This window comes from Pituophis catenifer, unplaced genomic scaffold (genome assembly GCF_029215685.1).
Source record: "Pituophis catenifer annectens isolate HBS135680 unplaced genomic scaffold, rPitCat1.0.hap2 SCAF_8, whole genome shotgun sequence".
In the NCBI taxonomy this organism is placed as follows: Eukaryota; Metazoa; Chordata; class Lepidosauria; order Squamata; family Colubridae; genus Pituophis; species Pituophis catenifer.
This window is the reverse complement of record NW_027256888.1, coordinates 56,131,662-56,144,856: the sequence shown is the minus strand read 5'-3', so window position 1 is coordinate 56,144,856 and position 13,195 is coordinate 56,131,662. Positions and strand designations below refer to the sequence as shown.

The 13,195-nt window shown below is 37.7% G+C and overlaps 1 protein-coding gene across 1 annotated transcript in view; it reads right to left on the bottom strand.

Moving 5' to 3' along the window:
• The window catches only part of FHIP1A (FHF complex subunit HOOK interacting protein 1A), a 45,910-nt gene extending 32,915 nt beyond the window's left edge, over positions 1-12,995 (bottom strand). Inside the window, exons 1-3 of the mRNA XM_070948776.1 lie at positions 12,891-12,995; positions 10,873-11,499; positions 4,445-4,603 (exon numbers count right to left, since the gene is read on the bottom strand). Of these exons, the coding sequence (XP_070804877.1) occupies positions 4,445-4,603; positions 10,873-11,499; positions 12,891-12,995 (891 nt within the window). The remainder of the gene's footprint in view (positions 1-4,444; positions 4,604-10,872; positions 11,500-12,890) is intronic.
• Positions 12,996-13,195: the final 200 nt, after the last annotated feature.

Here is a 13,195-nt window from a genome sequence, read left to right as displayed (position 1 = left end):
AAACATATATTTAAAGAAGCTGAACTTGATGAGTAAACCACATCCATATTTTAAATTTTCTCTAGGTCCAACATCTGCATTTGCAAAAGTAACATTTTCCAGAAATTTTACAACACATTTAGAAACTACTCATCTCCCTCAGAGAGTTACTCCAATCAGTGTACAAATATACATAAAAGCATAAAAGTTATATATAAACATTTTAATAAAAAGCAATTAGAAACAAAAATTATTAAAATTAAAAATTAAAAAACGGAGGATGGATTTCAGGGCACCCACCAACCCCGTAGCTATGTGCCCCCCTGTGCAGCCCAAGCAATTTTTTAATTATTTTTAATTGGAAATAAAGGCTTTTAGCAGGTTTTTAAATTCTAATCTGCAGTTTGTCACTCTCGTATCCCTACAGATCTCTAAAATATCCTTCCCAACATGCCTTACTTCAGTCTATAAATCATTTAATGACTTTCCACTATCTCTATTACAGGCTATTTCTTCAGCATTGACAAAATAAAAATACATAAAACATTTTTTTAAAAAACTCCATCAAAATCATTTCAATTCAAGCAGTTTTGCATACATTTTTAATTATTACAATGAGCCATGTTGGCGCAGCGGTTAGAGTGCAGTACTGCAAGCTACTTCTTCTGCCTGCCAGCTGCCTGCAATTTGGCAGTTGAAATCTCACCAGGCTCAAGGCTGACTCAGCCTTCCATCCTTCCGAGGTGGGTAAAATGAGGATCCAAATTGTTGTGGGCAATATGCTGACTCTACAAACTGCTTAGAGATGGTGTAAAGCACTGTAAAGCGGTATATAAATCTAAGTGCTATTGTTATTACTGCCTTTCACTATGAAGATGTAAGTTCAAGACTAAGAAACTTGCACATAAAACTGCCTACTAAATCTTAACCGGTTTAATGTTACGAAAATCACTATAACATTCATGACCTCCGAATACTGAATCTAATATTTTACTGATATTGAATTGTATAAGCTATGCAATAAATATTTGTTATATTTTTCTTTATTTCTGAATTTATCACAAAAGTTAAAAAATAAATCACCAATCTTGAATATCAAAATTGTTTTTAAAAAGTCAATACATTTTAACTATTGAAAAGATAGATAAGATGGAACAGTTTCAGGTGCAAGAATCCAGAGCCGGGATAGAGTTCAAAAGTACTACAAGTTTATTTCATGCTACCTATACACAAAAATCTGATCTACTAATGGTCAAGGCAAATTGGCCTTAGGTAAGACTCAACAGAATTCATGGAGAGATTGGACTTTGTTCTCTTGTGGGAGCATAGCAACTCTAAATTGATGACATCTTGACTCCCACCCTTGGCTTAGCCTGTTCATCTCCGACATCCAAAGATGTGCTGTGGATAATTTAAATAGGAAAATATTTACTTCCATAATATGAGAGCATCCAATTAAATCCTAACAGCAAAAGATCAGCAATTTTTCTCACCAACATAAACTGTCAGTCATTAACTTAGAAGTTTAAAACAGGAATGTAAAACTTTTTTGAACCAAGGAAGAAACTTCTCCAAAAAAGTCACCAGAGGCCAGATAAGAAATGATTTTAATTTAAACTTTAAGTTTAAAGTTAAGTAATTCATCCTTAGCCATTTAGTACTTTTTTGCACTATGCCATCCAAAGCCATAAATTAATGGCAAGTTATGAAGGCCTCTGATACTTCATGTTTCATGAAACATAAAGATATTAATCACCACTAGAAACTGTAGCTTATTTGTTTTGTCTACTGAAGTATGCCTCCAAATACCAATCATCAGTAACCATGACCTGGAGAGTATTATTTTATTTATTCTATTTTGGCCATTTCATAAAATATGTTGGGCTAGGTAAGCCTGAAGTATCATAATGTTGACATAAAATGTTGGATATGATCTTGCGGGACCTTACGAAGTACCACATTATATCTTTCAGTTAAAAATAGCAAACAACATTTAATACATGACTTCAAAGTAACAAATAGCATGTTTTATAATTAAATATAAATGAATGGATTTATCTGCTATTTTTTAAGAGTGTTCCACTCAGCAGAAGACATAGCCTTTGGCTCATAAGAATGGCTTTCGCATTTAGAAATTATTCTATATTTAGAATGTGCAGGTATACAGAATAAATACATAACCTTTTTAAACACAACAGACAGAGATTCCTTTGGCAAAAACCTCTCATACAAAGTCTTGCATTCTGGAAAAACTACTGTACTGAGTTTCTGTAACTAATAAAGCCTGCACAAATCAAATCAAAGGTGCAGATCAAGGGTGTCAAATTGATTTCATTGAGGGCCGCATCAAGGTTGTGTTTCACCTCGGGGGGCAGGGGGCGTGGCTGGTGGAGCATGGCCAGCTCAACATCACTCCTGTCGGGGGTGCCTGTGGTGGCCTGAGCGCTGCCAGCAAAAACGGGCTCCGGAGCTCCATTTTCAGCTGTCATGGCCTCCTGCAACCCGGGAGGGCCATGTGCCATTGGGTGCTGTGGTAGCTGAAAACGGAGCTCGGGAGCATTTTTGCTGGCAGAAGTACCGCGGGCTGGCCCTTTGCTGTTTCCAGGGCAGCCCCGTGGGCCAAATCTAAGTACCCCCGCAGACAGATTCGGGCCCCAGGCCTTGAGTTTGACACCCTTGATGTAGATGCAATAAAATCCTGAATACAGCATCAAAGTGGTATAATGTATAATCTTATCATTAGACAGATGAGGAACAAGAAGCAGAATGGACAAAAATCCCTAATTATTAACCAAAGTAACGAATATGAAAAAACCAGAATAATTTTAAATACTGAACAAATCAAAACCATCTACATATACACAGTATATTCTATTATCATAAAGCAAAATATAATTACAGGTAATCCTTGACTTATGATCATTTGTTTAGTGACCTTTCAAAGTTACAATGATGCTGTAAAAAGTAATCACACTTATGACCATTGCTGTATCCCCTCGGTTACATGATCAAAATTTGGGCTCTTGGCAACTGGCATGTATTTACAACAGTTGCACTGTCCTAGGATCACATGATCACCATTTATGCCAGGTGGCTTCCACCAAGCAAAGTCAATGAGGCAATCTGGATTCACTTAATGGCTGTGTGATTTGCTTAATGGCCATGGCAAAAAAAAAAGGTTGTAAAAATGGCTGCAAGAGGAGGGGGTCAATTTATTTTCCAAAGCACCAGAAGGCAAGACAAGAAACAATGGATGGAAACTAATCAAGGAGAGAAGCAACCTGGAATTAAGGAGAAACTTCTTAACAGCAAGGACAATTAACTGGTGGAACAGTTTGCCTTCAGATGTTGTAGTTGCTTCATTGCTGGAGGTTTTTAAGAAGAGGCTGGACAGTCACTTGTCTGAAATGGTATAGGACTATGATGGCGAACCTATGGCACGCGTGCCACAGGTGGCATGCGGAGCCATATCTGTGGGCACACAAGCCGTTGCCCTAGTTCAGCTCCAAAGTGCACGTGTACGCCGGCCAACTGATTTTTGGCTGCCTCTCCCCTCCCAGGAGTCTCCACGCGCCCCGTTTTGGATGCCAGGTAAGTACAGGGCTCGCACGGAGGCTCTGGGAGGGCGTTTTCGGCCTCTGGAGGGCCTCCGGGAGGTGGTGGAGGAGGCCGTTTTTGTCCTCCCCAGGCTCCAAGAAAGCTTCTGGAGCCTGGGGAGGGTGAAAAACGGGCCTTCTGGTTCCAATAGAAGTCAAGAAATGGGTTGTTTCCAGCTTCCGGAGGCTTCAGGGAAACCTGCTAGGCCAAAAATGGGGCCCGGGGGAGGGTCGCGCGTGCATGTGCAAGGGGGCAGGGCATGGGGGATTGAATTATGGGTGTGGGCATGTGCACGCGATCCGCCGCGCGACCCTCCCCCACTTCTGGCACGCAGTGGCAAAAAGGTTAGCCATCACTGGTATAGGATCTCCTGCTTGAGCAGGCTGCTGGACTAGAACACCTCCAAAGTCCCTTCCAGTCCTATTCTGATTTTGATTCCCTTAATGACCACATTGTTTAGCAATGAAAGTTCCAGTCCCAATTAGGGTTATAAGTCAAGCACTGCCTGTACCACAAATAAGCACAGTATTTTCCTCCCAAAACTAAATCAATTGGTTTGCAATAAAAGTTGCTTTAAAAATACATGCAAATTGTTAAATTTTGTAACAATGATAGCAATAGCACTCAGACTTATATATCACAATACTGCATTCTAACCACTGCTCCACCAGGACTCCTCTAAATAAACTTGTATTTCACTTATATATTAAGAAAATATAACTTATGCTGATATTCATTTAAAAAAAAATAGTATATCACACATATAAAATAAACACCCCAATATTTTTTTTTCTAAATATCCATAAAATTGTATACTACTGTTTTAAAATACTACTTCCATTTGTAAGTCTTTTCTCTGGCCCAGTACCTGAATTACTGCATTGCAGAATTCAAAAGAATTCATAAATTGTACAAGAGCTGGAGAAAGTAAACAGTCGTCTTTGAGAAGACAGTGCCATTCTTCTCCATTATCTTCCAGCTTTGTAGGCAAAGATGAATATAAACCACTTAAGCCTGTTGCTAGCACCTGCAAGATGAAAGAGAAAGAGAAGAGAAATACAGATTTTTGTTTTGTTTAAAAAAAAAGCATTAGCATTTTGTTATAAGGATAGAAACATGCTTTCAGTTTGTGGAAGGTTAATTCCCGTAATCTAAAATATTCCCTCCCAATAATTGCTATTATGCTGTTGAATAGCATCTGAATTTAGGTTAATGGCAGATTTCTATGTACTTATTGTTATCACATAAAGTATTTCCAAACAAATTAAAGCAAAGAGAACTTTCCCACTTGAAATATTTGCAAAATAAATAATCAACAGCTTGCAGTTTTTTATTGAAAACAGAAAAGTGGTAAGGCTCTGTATCAAGCAATGGGGCTTAGTGGCTATAACCTTCGTGTTACAACATTTCCATAGTTTTGATAACTGGATTATACATTTAAATAGCAGTTGATCTGATTCATATTTCTTAATGTTTAGCTTTGTAAACAACCATATTATCCAGGAAAGACATCAGATATGGAAAGCATAGAATGTGGAAATCTTTTTTTCTAAATTTTGACAATTTTCTCCCACAATTTACATTTTTACGTATCTCTTTATTTCTAAATAATAGGCTATAAGTCTTTTAAAATGGGATTCACTCATCCAACAATCTGCCCAGGGGTTGGTTGTACTTACCTTTACTCCCGGTTCACAATAGGTAGTTGCTCAGATCGTCAATTATGACATCTGGACGGAGCCTTCCGCCGCTTTTACTACCGGTTCTAAAGAACCAGACAGAACTGGGAGCAACCCACCACTGAATCTGCCTATATTAAAAAGATGCCATCTTTATAGTAGCTAAAAAAAATCTATGGAAGACAAGGGGTAGATTAAATTCACATGATTTAAACTGGGCATCAATGCAAGCAAAGTTTCATGAAAGAGTACTAGGCATAGGTAGTCCTTAACTTATAACCCATGACTTAGTGATCATTCAGTTACCATAGGACCTCCCCCCCCAAAGGTACTTACAACCTACTTCTATCCAGGTTCCAATGGCCGGAGCCCTCCTGTGTTCACATTTGGGGCCCTTGGAAACTGTCTATTGTTTAGAGCATCCTGCAATCGTGTGGCCATGATTTATGATGTTTTTGCTGAAAACATTTGTAAGACTTTTCAGCAAAAATGCCTCATAGCAAATAATAGGTTTGAATCACCATGGCATTTGCTTAACAACAAAGATTAATCTAACATCCATGGTCTTTTGCTTAATGACCACCACAAAAACTGTCATAAAATCAGGTCGGTCACATCAAGACCCATTTTACAACTGTCTTGACTTATGACTGTAATTAGTAGGCTTCTTGCGTGCATCATGGACTATCTGTAGAGTTCTAAGATTTACAATTTAAATTTACATATTTAAATTAAAATAATCTTGACAGGAGCAGTGAAAATAATTACTGTTTTTTTAAACACACAAAAAAACACACATGCATATAAGTAAGAGAGAGAAATTGGTATCTATTAGTTATCTACCCATCCATACGCATACAATTTTGGAGACAAAACAAAAATAAAAACCCTAATTCATAAAATTTCAATTTTGTAAGAACTAGCTATGATTCATTTGGAGTAGTTAAAAGAGCAGGTTTGTTTTTCCACAGGAGTCAAAATGAAGTATTAATTCATGTAAAAACAAAATATCTTGCCAATTCTAATTTTTTGTGCATTTGCTTGGAAAAGTGCTTACAAACTTATTCCGGTACCTAAGTTACCATTAACCAAACTGAGGAGGAAGGAAAATAAGTTCTAGCCTGTCAGGTTAATGTTTCAGAAATGTTAATTTGACACTATATCTCTAGGTTTGATGTATTCTAGTCACATAAATAAAGACATTAGCTTCCCACCAATTTATTTTGCGAATATGTTAATTTAGCAGCTACCTCTTTCCAGCAGGCAATTATTCCTGAAAGCTGTCCTTCCAATCATCTTTATTTCAATAAATAAAACTGAGCAACAGAAGAATGTACAAAAAGAATGATCTTCCCCACTTCATTATTTTTCTTTCCCAATTGACATAGGTAACATTAAAAAGAAATGTAAACCCAGACCTTCCACTCTCTCTATTTTCATTTTTCTAGCTACCACAAGTTCAAGGTAGCTCTTCCCTCTGAGAATTAATAGGATTTGACTATATACTGGGTCTCCAAGCTCAACCGACATGGGTCACAACAGAAGTGGGTCAGAAGATTCCTCATCGCATTTTAGGATATGGGAAGTGGGGAAAAAGTTTACTCTTAAGATTCAGTGAACACAATTCTTCTAATTCTACAATAGCCACAATGGATGAAGATGACAACTGGGGAAATTCAGCTCAATGCAAATTAATTTTGCTGAATGTTAGAAAGATTCCATGTGAGATCATCATAGCTGATAAAGAACACACAGTGGAAAAATATTATCTAATAATATGCTGCCATGGGCCACAACAATTTTGCACAGCTGCAATACTGCTGTATGTTCAAAAAATCTGCCAAAGTATACTAAAATAATGCTATTGACTACTTTTAAAGTGCTACTATGCTTAGATATTATATATCAAAACTTGATGTAGTTTAATTAAAATCTTGAATTTATTGCCTTTGATACTGGTCGTGCTTTGCTTCCAAGTCACTGAAGGCAATTCCCAATTCATCTATTGAAACCAGTACTGTTTAACTTTGCCAGCAGCAAAATAGATTTGGGAGGTATTTTGCATGCAAATCACAGCTATAAACTGCGCTTGTGGGAGGACAATTTACTATTTTAAACTTCCTGGTGGGATGACATTTCCAAGGTCAATTCTCTAAACCCTAATTATAATATCTAGCATTGCTTCTTATATATGTGAGCATGGATCTTCATAATTGCTAACTGTTTCCAGAGGCAGAACATATTTATGAAGTCAGAGAACATTATAGCCAGGGCATGACATGTTTGCCAAATAGAAGTAACTCCCATAGAAACATTATCGACAGAATTCAAATACTGTGCTGTGTCTGGTTTGATTAACCACAGTTTATTAGATGAATCACAATTGTCTAGGTTCATACAATATGCTAAGCTATAAACCACATTGTATAAATCACAGTAAATGGATTCCCATAAACTGCCACTTAAAAATCAAACATTTTATTGGTCTGAATCTTCCATGCAAATTTTAAAAATGCATGTCTGTTTTGAGGAGAAAGTCTTCAACTTCTAAAATGGCATGTATATCCTAAATAAATCCCACCAAACATGTTAAATATAACAGCATAATTCTAAGTTGAAGGATACAGTCAGGAACAATTTGCTCCATTCTGTTTTTTTTTTTTTAATTATAAAGAAATATTACATACAGTGTAACATTTAACAAGAATTACTTCACTTTAATCAGAATTAGATTATTCAGTTGCATCCATTGGGAAATGATAAGAAACCCAAAATCTGAGGCATCATTCTGAGTTTCCTCAAGGGGAAACCAAAGCTTCCCAAACTGGAAATATCATTCTTATAAAGGCTGCATATTAGAGATATTTAACAATTGAACAGCCCTCAGGAATGGTCTGTGTTCTTTTTATTATAGCCTCGGGTTTGCTACCTTTATTGCTTTTCTCACTCCAACATCCTAAAACAATTATTCTAATTAATGTATTTTGACAATAATGGCCCCTACTGTTTGAAGGTTAACACATTTAGCTTTAATCTTCTAAGTAAAAAGTCTTCCTAAAAGTTAATTGGCAAATGTAGGCTTGTACACAAAGGCATGGATATAATAAAAGTATTTATCATTAAAATACCTTTTTTAAAATAAGTACTTTCTATATGTATTCATTTAAATGAAACCAACAAGGTTTCTCTAGGCTGGATATATCTTTATGTCAGATTCCTTGTATGTCCAATCACACTTGGCCAATAAAAAATCTATTCTATTCTATTCTATTTTATTTATGGAGAATGGCATTGGGGATTGGAAGGATAATGGTTCCAATTTATTCTGCATTTTATGACATTTTGGAAGATGGATCAGAGAAAGGAAATAAGAATGTAAGGGGTACTACAAATTGAGTCCTATGCCTGAAGGAACTGGGATTCTTTAAAACAGGGGTCGGCAACCTTAAACATTCAAAGAGCCACTTGGACCCGTTTCCTACAGAAAAAAAACACACCGGGAGCCACAAAACCCGGGTGGGCGTGGCCAACTCGATGTCACTCACTCCCACCCAGTCACATGACCACCTAGCCATGCCTACCCAGCCACGAAACTATTCTCTATGTCTCTCTCCCCCTCTCCCCCTTCTTTCTGTATCTCTGTGTCTGTCCCCCTCCCTATCTTCCCCTCTCTCCCCACTCTGTGTCTCTCTCCCTCTGTATCTCTCCCTCTCTTCCCCTCTCTCACCTCTTCTCTGTGTATCACTCTGTGTGTTTCTCTCTCTGTCTCTCTCTCTCTGTATGTGTGTGTGTGTGTCTTTCTCTCCCCGTCCCTTCGGGCGACCGTCCTTCTTCTCCCCCTGTCGTCTCGTAACCCCCTGGCCGGCTGTGGCTGAGCCGGGAGTGTGCGCACGTGTGGGGAGACCCTCCTCAAGTGAGCGCCAAAGCTCAGGAAAGGCGTGCAGGGGGCGGGCAGCAGCTCACTTAAGGAGGGTCTCTCCGTACGTGCGCACTCTCCTGGCTCAGCCACAGCCAGCCAGGGGGTTACGAGTGGAGGGGGGGAGGAAAATGCAGGAGCGAAGCTGCCCTGTACCTGCCTTCATGCCACATTTGTGCGTAAGGCAGCCTTCGCTTCCTGCCGCTTCGGGCTGGAATCCAAAAAAGAAATGAGGGGCGGGGCCAACCAGTGATGGGACAGGGAGCCACGGCAGAGGGCCCAAAGAGCCACTTGTGGCTCCGGAGCTGCGGGTTGCTGACTCCTGCTTTAAAAAGACTGAGGCGGGATATAATACATACTTTTCAAATATCTAAAAGAAGGCAATATAGAAGCCAATCAAGACCTATTCTCCATCATCTCAGAAGGCAAGACATTAATATAATTAATTTAAGTTACAGGAAGGCAGATTTGGTTATTGTAAGAAAAAAACTTCTACCACTAAGAGCAATTTGAAAGTGGAACAATTTCCTGGAGATGTCATCATTTCCCATCAGTTCAAGCAGCGAATAGGCAGCCATCTGTGGTCAATGCTTGATCTTGGATTGTTGCCCTTAGTTTGGGGTTAGGCTCCCTGTCTAAATGGTCCTTTCTAACCTCATGATTACATGCAAAGTCAACATTATACTAATGTTTAGGATTATGACATCTTTTATCAATAAAATTATTCTCAACTTACTCAATTTCATTGTTCAAAACAAACCTTGGGATGGGAAGATTAAAAAAGACAAATTGATGTAAGAATAACATATAAGATCCTGAATTTGGACCTATTTACAGTATAATGTCTGAAATATGTTCCTGGAAAAAAAAAGAGGACTGCTCCAAATATCTTGTCTGGTCTGCAATTTCTACTAAAATGAGTGCAAGTGTGTAATAGCCACCAATGTACTAAAAAGAAAACATAATTAATTCCTAATATTTATCATCTTTGTTCCATAAAATCAACTTTCTTCTCCAGGAAGAACATTACATCACGCTAAGAACACCAGTCACTTCATCCCGATTGGAAATAAATCTAATGTAAATACTCTGAGCATGTACAAGTGAAGGAGCATATATCAAAGTTTTGTGACAAGCCATCACAGAATTGTATCTCCTCCATCGAAGTAAGCTTACCAGGAAGATATAGATTATCTGCAAGATCTTGCCAAAGGCAACTGGATATATGTCAATTTAGTGTTTTATTCTGCCATTATCCAGCTTATCACAACCCCTTGGTGCAGTGGTTAAAATGCAGCACTGCCAAGCTAACTCTACCCACATCCTAGAATTCGATCCTGACCAGCTCAAGGTTGATTCAGCCTTCCATCCTTTCAAGGTTGGTAAAATGAGGATCCAGATTACAACCACAATTTAATATACAAGTTTAGCTTTCGATTTGCATTATTCTTAGAATGTTCAATATTAAGCTGAATGTTTAAGTTAAGACAACAAATTCCCTTCTGAATTCAATGTGATGGGCTTTCTGAAGAAGTTCCATTTTTCCCAATTATACCATTTAGAATTTCTACATAGCCATAATAAAATTACAATTCATCAGGTAAATTTAATTCTCCTTTGTGCAAAATCTTAATTTGAATATTCATTTACAAAAGAATCCATATTTGGAAGATATGAATGAGTAGCTAGAAAAAAACTTACCGGACAAAAATAAGTATTCTCTACTATGTGATAAGCAACCACACAACTTTCTGAAGAAAGAGACATTATAAAAAGTAGTGCATCACGAGCCTGTTGGCCAACAGTCCCTTCCCGATGGATAAAAGGAATCAAGAGAGAAAAGATTAGAAAGTTTGCAGCTCCTTGGTCCTCACTGGTATGGAAAAAAAGTTCCAAGATGGACGGATCTTTGGCTAGGATTGAGCATAGCTGGTTGAGAAGAACCACCAGCTCTACTTCAACAGCTGGTGTGGTAGTTCCTGAGCAAGAACTCAGCAACATCATTAATGGTTTTAGGATGGGTTTGTGATGCAGCAGCTGCTGATGAGACTGTGTGACAAGCATTTCATACATTTTCAGTTGCTCAATTTTCATCTCATCAGTGAATTCCCGCCTGAGACTCCAAAGAAAGAGCTTTTCCATGATATTCTCTGTAACCACAAACTCCAGGATAGGTCCCATTGCTGCATCTTTTGCCTGCTCTTCAATTAAAAGGAAGAGCATGTGCTCTACATAGTTCTGCACAGTGCTGGCCTCATCTGGAGAAATTGTCCCATATTTTGCTTGAATATTTTTTAAAGGGTCATGCTTCTCTAAAATTTTTACAACCTATGGAAAATTAAATAAAAAATATTCAATCATACAATAGGCATTAAAATATGGACTCACTCTTGCAATCTTTAATTATGAAAAATTGAATTTATGAACAAATATCTTCATAATAGTTCAGAACATTCCAAATGGATCATAAGAGGCAAGCTATGGATTTATTTATTTATTTATTTATTTATTTATTTATTTATTTATTTATTTATTTATTAAATTTTTATACCGCCCCCTCTCCTGAAGGACTCGTGGCGGTGAACAGCCAAGATTAAAAAACATACAATATAAACATTAAAATACATTTAAAACAAAATTAAATCCATAATGGCTTTCCCCAATTTAAAACCCCTTACCCATAAAATTCACCAATAAAAATTTTTAAGCCAGCCCGGCTTGCCGAAATAGAAACGTTTTCAGAGCCCGGCGAAAGGTTCGGAGGTCCGGGATCAGTCGTATCCCTGGTGGTAGCTCATTCCAGAGGGCGGGTGCCCCCACAGTCGACATTGCCTGACCGACAGCACCCTGAGGAGACCCTCTCTGTGGGAGCGTATTGGCCGGTGGGAGGTTATCGGTGGCAGAAGGTGGTCTCGTAAATAACCGGGCTCTAAGCCATGGAGCGCTTTGATGAGTAGAAACAGCCTATGCATTCCTTATCTGAAATATCTCACCCCAAATGGCTAATCTAATCAATTGTGCTACTTAAGAAGAGCAGCACATGACTCAGTCTACTCACCAACATAGGACCATGTTGAGCAACTAAGAATGTTCTTAGTCACCTGAATTTTAATAACCAATATCTTCCTAGCTTCGTTTATGGTCAAGTACATTTAAAGAGTAAAAGTTCAATAGCTGAAATAGAAGATATAAAAATACTAGATTGATACTAATGCCCACATTGGAAGGGGCTCTATTGGCAGATATATGTGGGCATTAGACAACACCAATTAAAAATGAACCATACAGGATTCAGAAATAATATATTGCATAGAAATAATGTATTGCATACTCTAAATATAGTAATGCAGCCTTTCAGCATAGGAAGTGTTTTGGTGGATTTAAGAAATATAACCGGGCAAAGAAGTGAACTGTCCATGAAGATTCAAAATACAATTATTTTAAAAGGACTTTACTTCATTTGCAATAGAGCCTAGCAATCTTAATTAGAATATGAGTTTATTCAATTGGTTGTTATATCCCTAATATAAGATGGTTTTTTTAAAAGCAGTAAGTTATACAGTTCTTCAAAAGTCAATAAAAATACACTTGGTGTCAGTATTATACAATATGGCTTGAACTCTGACAATACAAGCAAATATCTGATAATTCAAATGGGTTCCTAACAATTCAATCAATAATAAAGAGAAAAAGAAGAAAAGTTCTCGGAGCTCCATTACCTGTGCCCAGTGGGTTTTAAATACTATCATGCATGTTTCTGGGTCAACTCCTTCTAGGCTCACAGCCTGATGGGATTTTTTCCCACTTGTACCTGTGGACATCATAAGCTCTTCAATGGTCAATTCTACTAGACCATATTAAATTTCCTTTTCAACATGAGTAGCATATCACTGCATAGCATGTGGATAGACATCTCTGATCTGCAAGGAATTCAGAATAATCCAGATAAAGCATGTGGACTGTAACATACAATATAAATGCAAGAAACAGGAATAGCTCTCAAAAATGCCTGGAATAACCTATA